The 16600-nt window shown below is 43.1% G+C and overlaps 1 protein-coding gene across 5 annotated transcripts in view; it reads left to right on the forward strand.

Moving 5' to 3' along the window:
- Positions 1 to 66: 66 nt before the first annotated feature.
- LOC146516000 (signal-induced proliferation-associated 1-like protein 2) overlaps positions 67 to 16600 on the forward strand; it is a 30355-nt gene continuing 13821 nt past the window's right edge. For all 5 annotated transcript variants that reach the window (XR_014874355.1, XM_085161567.1, XM_085161568.1 and 2 more), the window contains exons 1-4: positions 67 to 381; positions 14140 to 15365; positions 16004 to 16131; positions 16297 to 16485. Coding sequence is in view for 4 of the 5 variants with exons in the window: in XM_085161567.1 (XP_085017693.1) it covers positions 14309 to 15365; positions 16004 to 16131; positions 16297 to 16485 (1374 nt within the window). In the remaining variant the exon portion in view is untranslated. The remainder of the gene's footprint in view (positions 382 to 14139; positions 15366 to 16003; positions 16132 to 16296; positions 16486 to 16600) is intronic.

The raw sequence follows: 16600 nt of genomic DNA on the forward strand, positions 1-16600 counted from the left end.
ACAAAAGGTTTACAACCTTTGAAAGCCGCCCACAGAACGAACAATGGGCTATTTCACTTTATTTATTTTCAGCTCAATGAAAGACAGAGAAGTGAAGAAAATCCCCACGTTTATTAACGTCCTCTGAAGGCATCAGCAGGGCTGTAAAGAATCCGAGCATCACTTAAATGCATCGCCAGCCTGGCTGAGCTGAAGCGTCCGACCAGACACAGCTGAGAGTTTAACGAGACCGAACCAAGACCAGGACCCGCACAAGAGGTGCGTGTCGTCCGCGTCACTGTGACTGGACCGGGAAACAAACCGGAACCGACTGACACGACGTCCGGGTCTGATCCGAGAGTCAGGACCCTGAAGAGCCCTGGATCCTCGATCCTCGAGAAGGTAAAATTTCCCTCTCCGAAACAAAGTACTGCTGAGCAGTGAGGTAACGAAGTACTGCTGAACACTGTAATGAAGTACTGCTGTGGGATTAGGTAACGAAGTACTGCTGAGCACTGTAACGAAGTACTGCTGTGGGATTAGGTAACGAAGTACTGCTGAGCACTGTAATGAAGTACTGCTGAACACTGTAATGAAGTACTGCTGTGGTATTAGGTAACGAAGTACTGTTGAGCACTGTAATGAAGTACTGCTGAGCAGTGAGGTAACAAAGTACTGCTGAGCACTGTAATGAAGTACTGCTGAGCACTGTAATGAAGTACTGCTGTGGGATTAGGTAACGAAGTACTGCTGAGCACTGTAATGAAGTACTGCTGAGCAGTGAGGTAACAAAGTACTGTTGAGCACTGTAATGAAGTACTGCTGAGCACTGTAATGAAGTACTGCTGAACACTGTAATGAAGTACTGCTGTGGGATTAGGTAACGAAGTACTGCTGAGCACTGTAATGAAGTACTGCTGAGCACTGTAATGAAGTACTGCTGAGCAGTGAGGTAACGAAGTACTGCTGAGCACTGTAACGAAGTACTGCTGAGCACTGTAACGAAGTACTGCTGAGCAGTGAGGTAACAAAGTACTGCTGAGCACTGTAATGAAGTACTGCTGTGGGATTAGGTAACGAAGTACTGCTGAGCACTGTAATGAAGTACTGCTGAGCAGTGAGGTAACAAAGTACTGCTGAGCACTGTAATGAAGTACTGCTGAACACTGTAATGAAGTACTGCTGTGGGATTAAGTAACGAAGTACTGCTGAGCACTGTAATGAAGTACTGCTGAGCAGTGAGGTAACAAAGTACTGCTGAGCACTGTAATGAAGTACTGCTGAGCACTGTAATGAAGTACTGCTGAGCACTGTAATGAAGTACTGCTGAGCAGTGAGGTAACAAAGTACTGCTGAGCACTGTAATGAAGTACTGCTGAGGGATTAGGTAACGAAGTACTGCTGAGCAGTGTAATGAAGTACTGCTGTGGGATTAGGTAACGAAGTACTGCTGAGCAGTGTAATGAAGTACTGCTGAGCAGTGAGGTAACAAAGTACTGCTGAGCACTGTAATGAAGTACTGCTGAGCAGTGAGGTAACAAAGTACTGCTGAGCACTGTAATGAAGTACTGCTGAGGGATTAGGTAACGAAGTACTGCTGAGCAGTGTAATGAAGTACTGCTGTGGGATTAGGTAACGAAGTACTGCTGAGCAGTGTAATGAAGTACTGCTGAGCAGTGAGGTAACAAAGTACTGCTGAGCACTGTAATGAAGTACTGCTGAGCACTGTAATGAAGTACTGCTGAGCAGTGAGGTAACAAAGTACTGCTGAGCACTGTAATGAAGTACTGCTGTGGGATTAGGTAACGAAGTACTGCTGAGCACTGTAATGAAGTACTGCTGAGCAGTGAGGTAACAAAGTACTGCTGAGCACTGTAATGAAGTACTGCTGAACACTGTAATGAAGTACTGCTGTGGGATTAGGTAACGAAGTACTGCTGAGCACTGTAATGAAGTACTGCTGAGCAGTGAGGTAACAAAGTACTGCTGAGCACTGTAATGAAGTACTGCTGAGCACTGTAATGAAGTACTGCTGAGCAGTGAGGTAACAAAGTACTGCTGAGCACTGTAATGAAGTACTGCTGAGCACTGTAATGAAGTACTGCTGAGCACTGTAATGAAGTACTGCTGTGGGATTAGGTAACGAAGTACTGCTGAGCACTGTAATGAAGTACTGCTGAGCAGTGAGGTAACAAAGTACTGCTGAGCACTGTAATGAAGTACTGCTGAACACTGTAATGAAGTACTGCTGTGGGATTAGGTAACGAAGTACTGCTGAGCACTGTAATGAAGTACTGCTGAGCAGTGAGGTAACAAAGTACTGCTGAGCACTGTAATGAAGTACTGCTGAGCACTGTAATGAAGTACTGCTGAGCAGTGAGGTAACAAAGTACTGCTGAGCACTGTAATGAAGTACTGCTGAGCACTGTAATGAAGTACTGCTGAGCACTGTAATGAAGTACTGCTGTGGGATTAGGTAACGAAGTACTGCTGAGCACTGTAATGAAGTACTGCTGAGCAGTGAGGTAACAAAGTACTGTTGAGCACTGTAATGAAGTACTACTGAGCACTGTAATGAAGTACTGCTGAACACTGTAATGAAGTACTGCTGTGGGATTAGGTAACGAAGTACTGCTGAGCACTGTAATGAAGTACTGCTGAGCACTGTAATGAAGTACTGCTGAGCAGTGAGGTAACAAAGTACTGCTGAGCACTGTAATGAAGTACTGCTGAGCACTGTAATGAAGTACTGCTGAGCACTGTAACGAAGTACTGCTGAGCACTGTAACGAAGTACTGCTGTGGGATTAGGTAACGAAGTACTGCTGAGCACTGTAATGAAGTACTGCTGAGCAGTGAGGTAACGAAGTACTGCTGAGCACTGTAATGAAGTACTGCTGAACACTGTAATGAAGTACTGCTGTGGTATTAGGTAACGAAGTACTGTTGAGCACTGTAATGAAGTACTGCTGAGCAGTGAGGTAACAAAGTACTGCTGAGCACTGTAATGAAGTACTGCTGAGCACTGTAATGAAGTACTGCTGTGGGATTAGGTAACGAAGTACTGCTGAGCACTGTAATGAAGTACTGCTGAGCAGTGAGGTAACAAAGTACTGTTGAGCACTGTAATGAAGTACTGCTGAGCACTGTAATGAAGTACTGCTGTGGGATTAGGTAACGAAGTACTGCTGAGCACTGTAATGAAGTACTGCTGAGCAGTGAGGTAACAAAGTACTGCTGAGCACTGTAATGAAGTACTGCTGAGCACTGTAATGAAGTACTGCTGAGCAGTGAGGTAACAAAGTACTGCTGAGCACTGTAATGAAGTACTGCTGAGCAGTGAGGTAACAAAGTACTGCTGAGCACTGTAATGAAGTACTGCTGAGCACTGTAATGAAGTACTGCTGAGCACTGTAATGAAGTACTGCTGAGCAGTGAGGTAACAAAGTACTACTGAGCACTGTAATGAAGTACTGCTGAGGGATTAGGTAACGAAGTACTGCTGAGCAGTGTAATGAAGTACTGCTGTGGGATTAGGTAACGAAGTACTGCTGAGCACTGTAATGAAGTACTGCTGAGCAGTGAGGTAACAAAGTACTGCTGAGCACTGTAATGAAGTACTGCTGAGCACTGTAATGAAGTACTGCTGAGCACTGTAATGAAGTACTGCTGAGCAGTGAGGTAACAAAGTACTACTGAGCACTGTAATGAAGTACTGCTGAGGGATTAGGTAACGAAGTACTGCTGAGCAGTGAGGTAACAAAGTACTACTGAGCACTGTAATGCAGTACTGCTGAGGGATTAGGTAACGAAGTACTGCTGAGCAGTGTAATGAAGTACTGCTGTGGGATTAGGTAACGAAGTACTGCTGAGCACTGTAATGAAGTACTGCTGAGCAGTGAGGTAACAAAGTACTGCTGAGCACTGTAATGAAGTACTGCTGTGGGATTAGGTAACGAAGTACTGTTGAGCACTGTAATGAAGTACTGCTGAGCAGTGAGGTAACAAAGTACTGCTGAGCACTGTAATGAAGTACTGCTGAGCACTGTAATGAAGTACTGCTGTGGGATTAGGTAACGAAGTACTGCTGAGCACTGTAATGAAGTACTGCTGAGCAGTGAGGTAACAAAGTACTGTTGAGCACTGTAATGAAGTACTGCTGAGCACTGTAATGAAGTACTGCTGTGGGATTAGGTAACGAAATACTGCTGAGCACTGTAATGAAGTACTGCTGAGCAGTGAGGTAACAAAGTACTGCTGAGCACTGTAATGAAGTACTGCTGAGCACTGTAATGAAGTACTGCTGAGCAGTGAGGTAACAAAGTACTGCTGAGCACTGTAATGAAGTACTGCTGAGCAGTGAGGTAACAAAGTACTGCTGAGCACTGTAATGAAGTACTGCTGAGCACTGTAATGAAGTACTGCTGAGCACTGTAATGAAGTACTGCTGAGCAGTGAGGTAACAAAGTACTACTGAGCACTGTAATGAAGTACTGCTGAGGGATTAGGTAACGAAGTACTGCTGAGCACTGTAATGAAGTACTGCTGAGCAGTGAGGTAACAAAGTACTGCTGAGCACTGTAATGAAGTACTGCTGAGCACTGTAATGAAGTACTGCTGAGCACTGTAATGAAGTACTGCTGAGCAGTGAGGTAACAAAGTACTACTGAGCACTGTAATGAAGTACTGCTGAGGGATTAGGTAACGAAGTACTGCTGAGCAGTGAGGTAACAAAGTACTACTGAGCACTGTAATGAAGTACTGCTGAGGGATTAGGTAACGAAGTACTGCTGAGCAGTGTAATGAAGTACTGCTGTGGGATTAGGTAACGAAGTACTGCTGAGCACTGTAATGAAGTACTGCTGAGCAGTGAGGTAACAAAGTACTGCTGAGCACTGTAATGAAGTACTGCTGTGGGATTAGGTAACGAAGTACTGTTGAGCACTGTAATGAAGTACTGCTGAGCAGTGAGGTAACAAAGTACTGCTGAGCACTGTAATGAAGTACTGCTGAGCACTGTAATGAAGTACTGCTGTGGGATTAGGTAACGAAGTACTGCTGAGCACTGTAATGAAGTACTGCTGAGCAGTGAGGTAACAAAGTACTGCTGAGCACTGTAATGAAGTACTGCTGAGCACTGTAATGAAGTACTGCTGAGCACTGTAATGAAGTACTGCTGAGCAGTGAGGTAACAAAGTACTACTGAGCACTGTAATGAAGTACTGCTGAGGGATTAGGTAACGAAGTACTGCTGAGCACTGTAATGAAGTACTGCTGAGCAGTGAGGTAACAAAGTACTGCTGAGCACTGTAATGAAGTACTGCTGAGCACTGTAATGAAGTACTGCTGAGCACTGTAATGAAGTACTGCTGAGCAGTGAGGTAACAAAGTACTACTGAGCACTGTAATGAAGTACTGCTGAGGGATTAGGTAACGAAGTACTGCTGAGCAGTGAGGTAACAAAGTACTACTGAGCACTGTAATGAAGTACTGCTGAGGGATTAGGTAACGAAGTACTGCTGAGCAGTGTAATGAAGTACTGCTGTGGGATTAGGTAACGAAGTACTGCTGAGCACTGTAATGAAGTACTGCTGAGCAGTGAGGTAACAAAGTACTGCTGAGCACTGTAATGAAGTACTGCTGTGGGATTAGGTAACGAAGTACTGCTGAGCAGTGAGGTAACAAAGTACTGCTGAGCACTGTAATGAAGTACTGCTGTGGGATTAGGTAACGAAGTACTGCTGAGCAGTGAGGTAACAAAGTACAGCTGAGCACTGTAATGAAGTACTGCTGAGCACTGTAATGAAGTACTGCTGAGCAGTGAGGTAACAAAGTACTGCTGAGCAGTGTAATGAAGTACTGCTGAGCAGTGAGGTAACAAAGTACTGCTGAGCACTGTAATGAAGTACTGCTGAGCACTGTAATGAAGTACTGCTGAGCAGTGAGGTAACAAAGTACTGCTGAGCACTGTAATGAAGTACTGCTGAGCACTGTAATGAAGTACTGCTGAGCACTGTAATGAAGTACTGCTGAGCAGTGAGGTAACAAAGTACTGCTGAGCACTGTAATGAAGTACTGCTGAGCACTGTAATGAAGTACTGCTGAGCACTGTAATGAAGTACTGCTGAGCAGTGAGGTAACAAAGTACTGCTGAGCACTGTAATGAAGTACTGTTGAGCACTGTAATGAAGTACTGCTGAGCACTGTAATGAAGTACTGCTGAGCACTGTAATGAAGTACTGCTGTGGGATTAGGTAACGAAGTACTGCTGAGCAGTGAGGTGATTTATAAAGTACAGAAGTAGAGAAGTTGAAAATAAGAACAAGAGGTATAAAAATAAATTAACTAGTATTTTGAGGTCATGTAAAAAAGAATATCATGAGAAATTATTAAATATGAATAAAAATAACAGTAAAGGGATTTGGAAAACATGAAATATTGTTATTAAAAATAGTTCTAGGCAGTTAAATTATCCTTCATATTTGACTAATAATGATGAGCGATGTGGTTAATGATAATAAATTATCTGTAAGTGTTGGTCCAGACTTTGCTGAACACAAGAAACTGTGCAGAGAAAGAAACTAAGCTCATTGAACGTAATCCTCAACTGGGGCTGGGCCGTATCAAACCGTTCACGGTAATACCGGTGTAATGTTGGGCAATGGTTAGAAAATGAAATATCGCGATAGAATATGGGTAACATGCGAATGAGAAGAGCGAAAGTGGATCGTTGAATGAAACGATGAACCAGAACTGGTTTGTAAAAATGCTGCAGCTTCACTGGTGTGGAACTGGTTTAGCTTTCGTCCGTCAGATACACAACAAAGCACTATTTTTGGTAGAGCATGCAAGCGGGCCGTCGTTATTACCGTGTTGTTTGGAAAATAAGACGCACTTAAAATCCTTTGATTTTCTGAAAGTCGACAGAGCCCCTTATAATCCCGTGTGCCTTATGTATGAACTCTGGTTGTGTTTACTGACCTCGAAACGATTTTATGTACACGGCGCTCGAAAATCTGTCAAATGTTTCAGTACGACTTTGCTAAGCTACGAAGCCGCACCGCTTGATGGATTGTCGGAGCATTACGGCTATCGTAGGCGGAGCCTCGCGGAGTGATACGTGCTGTGCTTCAACATAATGTTACCGTATTATGTGTGTATAACCTCTTTTTAAGTTTTGTGGATATTATACATGGTTATGCTGAGGATATGTCGACCAGTTTCCACTGGAAATGCCTTTTGGTTAAACTGTCAGTGAGGAATTTGCATTTGCACTGTTACATTTTTATATAACTTTAATGCAGATTAAAAAAACAGCTGCTTGTTTCAGTGAAAATACATTGATGGGTTTTTTTGCACTAATAAAGTTGTGGAGTTGTAAAGTATTTTGTCTCACGTCAGTTATATCGTTATCGCACATTTTCAAATATATATTGTGATAAATATTTCGGGCCATATTCCCCTGCCCTAATCCTCAGTCAATGTTTTTAACGGTGGTGGAAGAGAAGGAAATCATGGATATTGTTGGGAAATCGCAAACTGAAAACTCTTCAGACTTTGATAACATTGATATGGAAATTGTTAAGAAAGCTATCGATGCTCCAAACCCTTAACATACATGTGCAATTTGTCTCTACAAACTGGTGCGTTCCCAACACAAATGAAAACTGCTGAAGTAATACCACCGTTTAAAAATGGAGATTGACACCAATTCACATCACAGGCCTGTTTCTCTCACAATTCTCACAAATACTGGAAAAAGTTTTCATTAATAGACCTGACAAATTAGTAGATAAACATAAAATAATAATGGACAGTCAGTATGGTTTCAGACCAAATAGATCAACATCCATGGCATTAATGGAACTAACTGAACATATCACTAATAAAACAGATCAAAGACACAGTTGGAGTTTACATTGACCTACAAGAAGCTTTTGACACAATCAATCATGAAATATCACCTTATAAACTGGAGTACTACGGCATTAGTGGTGCGAGAGTGGGTCAGGAGTTATTTGAGAGACAGGCAACAATTTGTGAAGCCTGGTGAGCATCAGAGTGCCTGGACATTGTTTGTGGAGTTCCACAGGGGTCAGCATTGGGACCAAAGCTGTTTATCCTGTGCATCAATGATATATGTAAAACATCTGATATATTACAGTTTATTTTATTTGCAGATGATTCAAATATTTTTTGTGCTGGAGAGAATTCACAGCAGCTTTTGGAACACAAAACTGAAAACAAGGTTTGACAGAAACAAGTTTTCACTAAATTTGAATAAAACTACATTTATGTTATTTGGAAATTGTAAAAAAGATGCTGGAGCAAAATTGCTGATAAATAATGTTGAAGTAAGTTTCTGATACAACATTTCTGGGTGTGGTAATAGATAACAGAATGTGCTGGAAACCTCACACGAAGCATATACATGTCACAGACGTGTTGCAGACGGTTGCAAACTTGATGACGAGCAGGACAGGCTTCTTGAAATTTGCGTCTTTGTCCTTAATTTGAAGATAAGATCACCCCCCACCCTCCCCACCTCACTCCACCCCCCGCCAACAGGAAGCAGATTCCTCAGAGACCTCTTTGCCCTATGAACAGGAAGTGATGTAATCCAGTAATCAGCTGAGATGACTGGGTCAGGAGACAGGAAGAGGCAATCACGCCGATGTTATCAACTCCTCAGACTCACTTTTCATGACCCAACTACGGCATTTCTGTCATCTGCAGATGGCCGACAGTTGACAACAGTTTCCCACAATGCACCGCAGTCTGCTGCTCCTTATTCAATTCAATTCAATTTTCAATTCAATTTTATTTATATAGCGCCAAATCACAACAAATGTCGCCTCAAGGCGCTTCATAGATACAGAGAAAAGCCCAACAATCATATGACCCCCTATGAGCAAGCACTTTGGCGACAGTGGGAAGGAAAAAACTCCCTTTTAACAGGAAGAAACCTCCGGCAGAACCAGGCTCAGGGAGGGGCGGCCATCTGCTGCGACCGGTTGGGGTGAGAGAAGGAAGACAGGATAAAGACATGCTGTGGAAGAGAGACAGAGATTAATAACAGATACGATTCAATACAGAGAGGTCTGTTAATACATAGTGAGTGAGAAAGGTGACTGGAAAGGAAAAACTCAATGCATCATGGGAATCCCCCGGCAGCCTACATCTATTGCAGCATAACTAAGGGAGGATTCAGGGTCACCTGGTCCAGCCCTAACTATATGCTTCAGCAAAAAGGAAGGTTTTAAGCCTAATCTTAAAAGTAGAGATAGTGTCTGTCTCCTGAATCCAAACTGGAAGCTGGTTCCACAGAAGAGGGGCCTGAAAACTGAAGGCTCTCCCTCCCATTCTACTTTTAAATACTCTAGGAACAACAAGTAGGCCTGCAGAGCGGGAGCGAAGTGCTCTAATAGGGTGATATGGTACTACAAGGTCATTAAGATAAGATGGGGCCTGATTATTTAAGACCTTGTATGTGAGGAGCAGGATTTTGAATTCAATTCTGGATTTAACAGGAAGCCAATGAAGGGAAGCCAAAACAGGAGAAATATGCTCTCTCCTTCTAGTCCCTGTCAGTACTCTTGCTGCAGCATTTTGGATTAACTGAAGGCTTTTCAGTGAGTTTTTTGGACATCCTGATAATAATGAATTGCAGTAGTCTAGCCTGGAAGTAATAAATGCATGAACTAGTTTTTCAGCGTCACTCTGAGACAGGATATTTCTAATTTTAGAGATGTTGCGCAAATGGAAGAACGCAGTCTTACATATTTGTTTAATATGTGCGTTGAAGGACATATCCTGGTCAAAAATGACTCCAAGGTTCCTCACAGTGTTACTGGAGGCCAAGGTAATGCCATCCAGAGTAAGAATCTGGTTAGATACCATATTTCTAAGCTTTTCAGCGCCGAGTACAATGACCTCAGTTTTATCTGAGTTAAGAAGCAGAAAGTTAGTGGCCATCCAAGTCTTTATGTCTTTAAGACATTCCTGCAGTTTAACTAATTGGTGTGTGTTATCTGGCTTCATGGACAGATAGAGCTGGGTGTCATCTGCATAGCAGTGAAAATGTATGCTATGTCTTCTAATGATGCTGCCTAGGGGAAGCATGTATAATGTAAACAGAATTGGTCCTAGCACCGAACCCTGTGGAACTCCATAATTAACCTCAGTGTGTGAAGAGGACTCTCCATTTACATGCACAAATTGGAGTCTATTAGATAGATATGATACAAACCACTGCAGTGCAATACCTGTAATACCTACAGCATGTTCTAATCGCTCTAATAGAATATTATGGTCAACAGTATCGAATGCTGCACTAAGGTCAAGAAGGACAAGCACAGAGATGAGTCCACTGTCAGAGGCCATAAGAAGATCATTTGTAACCTTCAATAAAGCTGTTTCTGTGCTGTGATAAACTCTGAAACCTGACTGAAACTCTTCAAATAAACCATTCCTCTGCAGATGATCTGTTAGCTGTTTGACAACTACTCTTTCAAGGATTTTTGATATGAAAGGAAGGTTGGAGATTGGCCTATAATTAGCTAAGACTGCTGGGTCTAGAGATGGCTTTTTGAGTAAAGGTTTAACTGCAGCCACCTTGAAGGCCTGTGGTACATAGCCGATTATTAGAGATAGGTTGATCATATATAAGATCGAAGAATTAATCAATGGCAGGACTTCTTTGAGCAGTTTTGTAGGAATGGGGTCTAAAAGACACGTTGATGGTTTGGAGGAAGTAATTATTGAAGTTAACTCAGAAAGATCGATTGGAAAAAAAGAGTCTAACTTAACATCAATGGAACTAAGAGTAGCTGTAGATAATATTACATCTGTGGGATGATTATTGGTAATTTTTTCTCTAATGATAATTTTATTTGTGAAGAAGTTCATGAAGTCATCACTAGTTAACGTTAAAGGGATGGTTGGCTCAACAGAGCTCTGACTTTTTGTCAGCCTGGCTACAGTGCTGAAGAGAAACCTGGGGTTGTTCTTATTTTCTTCAATCAGTGATGAGTAGTAAGCTGTTCTGGCTTTGCGGAGGGCTTTCTTATAAAGCAACAAACTATTTCTCCAGGCTAAATGATGATCCTCTAAATTTGTGACACGCCATTTCCTCTCCAGATTACGAGTCATCTGCTTTAGGGTACGTGTTTGAGAATTATACCACGGGGTCAGGTACTTCTGATTAGAGACCTTAGTTTTCACTGGAGCTACAGTATCCAGAGTCGTACGTAGTGAGGAGGTGAAATTATTAACAAGATAATCGACCTCTGTTGGGGTAGCGTTCAGATAGCTGCTCTGCTCTGTGTTGGTACAGGGCATTGACGATGATAACAGTGGCTGGATTATATTCTTAAACTTAGTTACAGCGCTTTCAGAAAGACATCTACTTTGATAAAGTCCACTCTCCACTGCTGCGTAATCAATTATTGTAAATGTAAATGTTATCAAGAAATGATCAGACAGGAGAGGGTTTTCAGGAAACACTGTTAAATGTTCAGTTTCTATGCCATATGTTAAAACAAGATCTAGAGTGTGATTAAAGTGGTGGGTGGGTTCTTTTACATTTTGAGAGAAACCAATTGAGTCTAACAACAGATTAAATGCCATGTTGAGGCTGTCATTTTTAGCATCTACATGGATGTTAAAATCACCCACAATAATTATTTTATCTGAGCTCAGAACTAAATTAGATATAAAGTCTGAGAAATCAGACAGAAACTCTGTGTAAGGCCCAGGTGGACGATAGATGATAACAAGTAAGACTGGTTTCTGAGTTTCACAGCTGGGGTGGACAATGCTAAGCATCAGGCTTTCAAATGAATTAAAAGTCTGTCTTGGTCTTTCATTAATTAATAGACTGGTGTGAAAAATTGCTGCCACACCAGCCCCTCGACCTGTGCTTCGAGATTTCTGGTAGTTAGAATGACTCGGGGGTGTTGATTCATTTAAACTAACATAATCATCCTGCTGCAACCAGGTTTCTGTAAGGCAGAGTAAATCAATTTGTTGATCAATTATTAAGTCATGTACTAACAGAGACTTGGAGGAGAGAGACCTAATATTTAATAATCCACATTTCACTGTTTTACTCTTTGGTTCAGATGTGGATACTGTATTGTTCTTTCTTTGTGATTGTTTAAGTTGTTTGTTGCTGGTTTTTAGTTTGTTTTTTGTCTTTTTGGAAGCAGACACAGTCTCTATGGAGATGGGTTTTTGGGGGGGTAGCAGGAGGAGAGAAGCTGCAGAGAGGCGTGTAAGACTGCAACTCTGCTTCCTGGTCCCAACTCTGGATAGTCATGTTTTGAGGGGTTTAATAAATTTGTCGATATTTCTAGAAATGAGAGCTGCTCCATCCAAAGTGGGATGGATGCCATCTCTCCTAACAAGACCAGGTTTCCTCCAGAAGGTTTGCCAATTATCTATGAAGCCCACATCGTTTCTGGGACACCACTCAGACAGCCAGCAATTTAAGGAGAACATGCGGCTAAACATGTCACTCCTGGTCTGATTGGGGAGGGGACCAGAGAAAACTACAGAGTCCGACATTGTTTTGGCAAAGTTACACACTTATGACTGCAGCTTCTTCAACATCACTTCCCTTGAACGAAGATCCGCCTTTACAGATGTTCTCAGACAGAAACATCTGTAAAGATCCCACTCAGGAATTAGTACACTACTTTTTCTGCATTTAAACACACGATCGTCTCTCCTCTACTCTTGCTGGCAGCTTTGTTTCATAGTCTTATTTTTTACAGGCAAATGAAGCCATGTCAATAAAAGCACTTTCCTGAATGAATCTGAAAGTTCAGCTGGGTGGTGGTGTCTGTGGAGCTACAGCATTCGCCTCCTGATTGCACTGATGATGATTCAGGGAGGGACCGGGCACTGGCTGTGCCGTCCTGAGGGGTTCTGATGATTGTAGTCAGGAAACTAAGATTAAAGATTAAAAGCACCAAAATAGACCATCTAACCTTTTATGTTAGATGGTTGTCATGTGACATATCAATTGTACTATAAATCTATTGTATAAACTATATTATTCTATTTTATCTTATTCTATTCTATTGTTTTTTGGGTTTTTTTTACTGCTCTAACTTGTACTTTAAGAAAAGATAAGATAACCTTTATTAGTCCCACACGTGGGAAATTTGTTGTGTCACAGCAGAAAGTGGACACTGCAAAGTTACAGTAGCAAAAATTAAGAAAAGCAATGAAATAGGATATGATAATAAGAATAAGATACTACATGCAATGATTTTCTGCCGTGACCAAAGAAATTTCCCACGCGTGGGACTAATAAAGGTTTATCTTATAAACTTACAGCTGAACTGAATTCAGTTACAGTCAAACAGGATCAATTTTTAATATTTCATGTTATGTTTTAGTCTTCAGGTAAAACTTCCTAACAGATGGATACTTGATCCCAAACTGACCAAAGTGAAAACGACAGTTTGTATGACTGCAAAGCGTTCACTCTGTGCCGATATGATCACAGAACTCCACATCTGTTTGCATGAACATGTGCTCAAACATACAGGCATGCAGCATTGTTCCATGTTTATTTTTCCAATGTCTGCTTTTAGCTTTATGTCAGAAATGTAATGTTCAAGGTTATGACCTGACGTCAGACTGGCTCCAAACACAGTACAGCCTATACAGTATGCAGTACACACAGAGCAGTGTATGCAGTTGAGAGTACATTTGTCCACATACAGATATCTGAAGCCTTCAGCTGTTACTGCTGAACATGACGGAGACAGCTGCTGGAAATACCACACACACACACACACACACACACACTGCCTTCTCATGGTAACATGGTGGACTTCAGGTGTGTTTTGTTGCTTCTCGCATTGATAAAGTAATAACTGGGTTACAGCATCTAGAATCAAGTCTGGGCACAGGTTTGTCCTGTGGCTCTTCCCCATACCAGAGCTGGTCCGTCTGCCACGTTTGTGTTTTAAATTCTCAGACATGACGCTTCATGTTTTTCAGCCGAACAGATGCGTCATACCTACAGGCGAATGAGCAGCTGGGATTGACTAGCGCATGTTCACACCTGTACTTGTAGCACAGGTAAACAGGTGATTCACCTCAACAGGAGTGCATGACAACCTTTGACAACCTTTTCTTATTTCAGATCGCTGTGGATGGTGAGTCCAGGATGTACTTCCTGTCTCTGATCCTAATCAGACTGTGGACCTATTAGATCTCAGAGGAGTCATGAACTTCGGGTCCTGGCAGTGGTTCAGGGTCCTTCTGGTCTAGACTAACAGCAGTGTTTCTTAGACTTTCCAAGGATCGGGACTATGGGACCTCCGGTCGTTCAGGGAGCTCCTGTTGTACCAAAGATGGGGGTCAGGGCCCGAATGTCCGACTTGTCTCAGAGGAGGGATGCTCAGGGGGGTCTGAACTCGAGCTTTCTGAGTCAACCCCCCCATTCCAACAAGAGTCTGGACCCCCAGCCCAGGTCAGAGACCACATTCCCAGTTCGCCCGAGTCCTTCCACCAGCAGGAGTTTGGCAAGGATGAAGAGAAGCAACAGTGAGGTGACGATCAGTGATGTCGGAGCTGAAGACCCTGCTGCCATCAACCCAAACACAGACGCAAGTCTGAGGCGAAAGTGCTGCAGCACTTCGACACTGGACCGCCAAAGTTTGTCACGATCCACTGAGACTCCTTCCTGGAGGCTGGAGCAGCAGGTGCCCAGCGCACCGCCTCCGTTACCAGAACCTCCACAGCTTCATGCTGCAGCGTCGCCCAGTCTGCAGACTGCCGCTCGCATTGCTCATGGGGATGTCATCTATGTACCCAACTATGTGAACGCTTCAGTTTATGTGTCGCATGTTCAGAAAACAAAGCCGGAGACATCGATCCTCAGCAGACTAAGGAATCAGAGGACAAACAGGGACATAAGACCCAGCGCAATCTCTTACAAATGCTTTTCTCATTATGATAGTCAGAGTGTCCTCTTCGACTTCAGCAGCGGCTTTGTCCCCCAAGCAGACCTCCAGCACAGAAGGAACGTCTCCACCTCTGGATGTGATGTGTTTGATGCTTTGAGCCCTGACGAACGTGAAAAAAACAACTTTCTGGTGAGCAGCTGTCCGTTCTTTCATAATGAGATTGGAGGGGAGATGGAAAGGAGGCTGGGCCTGACTCGGGCCAACACCTCCACCTGCGGTGCTGCAGCAGACACATCCTTCAGCGATCCGCCGCTCAGCACCCGCCGCATCAACGCGAGCATCTCAGTGTTGGAGTTTAGTGGAGGAACTCGGGCGTTCGACCAAAGTCTGATGAATAATCACGACATTGAACACATTGACCTGGGAGCCAGATACTACCTGAAATACTTCTACAACCAAGGTAAGTCCAGTCGAGGGCCAGACTTCACCACGATGCAGAAGCTGGATGCTCTTCCTAAAAGTAAAGCAAGGACGCTTTTTAAAATAGTGCCACCAGTTTAATCTAGTTCCATCCATTTATAACAGGAAGAGTTTTTACAGGATCTCAGTATCCAAAGAGTTAAAAAATAAACAGTTCAATAACTTCCAACAGAAACATTCTGCCATAAGGATAGGAGACACGATCAACATGTGACTGTGTGCTAAAAACAAATGCCATGATATTTCTGACTGTAAATGAAAAGAAATGAACTGAATATGAAAATCTGAAGATCTAACACACAGGTGTCGAACTCCAGGCCTCGAGGGCCGGTGTCCTGCAGGTTTAGATGTGTCCTTGATCCAACACAGCTGGTTTAAATGACTAAACGACCTCCTCAACATGTCCTGAAGTTCTCCAGAGGCCTGGTAATGAACTACTTATGTGATTCAGGTGTGTTGACCCAGGGTGAGATCTGCAGGACACCGGCCTTCGAGGCCTGGAGTTCGACACCCCTGATCTAATGGGGAAAAAAGTATTAATTTAAGCAGTGTTACTGCGCTCACGTTCAGGTTTCTGTTTTCACTGATGTGAGTGACCTTCTGTTTTTTTTCTGTCAGATCACCAAAATTATTTTGGCATTGATGAGAACTTTGGTCCGGTGTCTCTGAGCCTCCGGCGAGAGAAACTGGAGGAGAGGAATGATGAGACACAGTACAACTACAGGATGATCCTCAGGACTGGTCAGGTAACTAGTCATGTGACCGGTCACGTGACTGGTTAGGTGACCGATAACCTGATCACAGTCTGGTTTGAGATCATTTTCGATTACTAATTTATAAAGTGACTGTTGGTGATGCTGTTAATCCCTGTTTGTCCTTTTAGTCTGATCCAATCATGCCCCCTCTTTCAGCTGTCTACCCTGAGAGGATCCATCACAGAGGACTCTATCCCATCTTCATCCAAACATGGGACCAGTCGACGTCTTCCTCTGAAGGATGTTCTCGAGTTTGTGGTTCCTCAACTTAGCATCCACAGTCTCAGACTGGCTGCTGATTCACCCAGAGTCCCTGAACTGCTGGTGCAGCTGGACCAGCAGGAGGTGAGCCAGTCCCAGTGTGCCACCCACCAGCTGACCATGAAACACCTGCCACTGCCATGGTTGGCCTTCCCATGTCTCTGACAGGATGGTCTGTGTTAAACTAGAGTCCCGTTTC

Source organism: Neolamprologus multifasciatus, chromosome 6 (assembly GCF_963576455.1).
Source record: "Neolamprologus multifasciatus chromosome 6, fNeoMul1.2, whole genome shotgun sequence".
In the NCBI taxonomy this organism is placed as follows: domain Eukaryota; kingdom Metazoa; phylum Chordata; class Actinopteri; order Cichliformes; family Cichlidae; genus Neolamprologus; species Neolamprologus multifasciatus.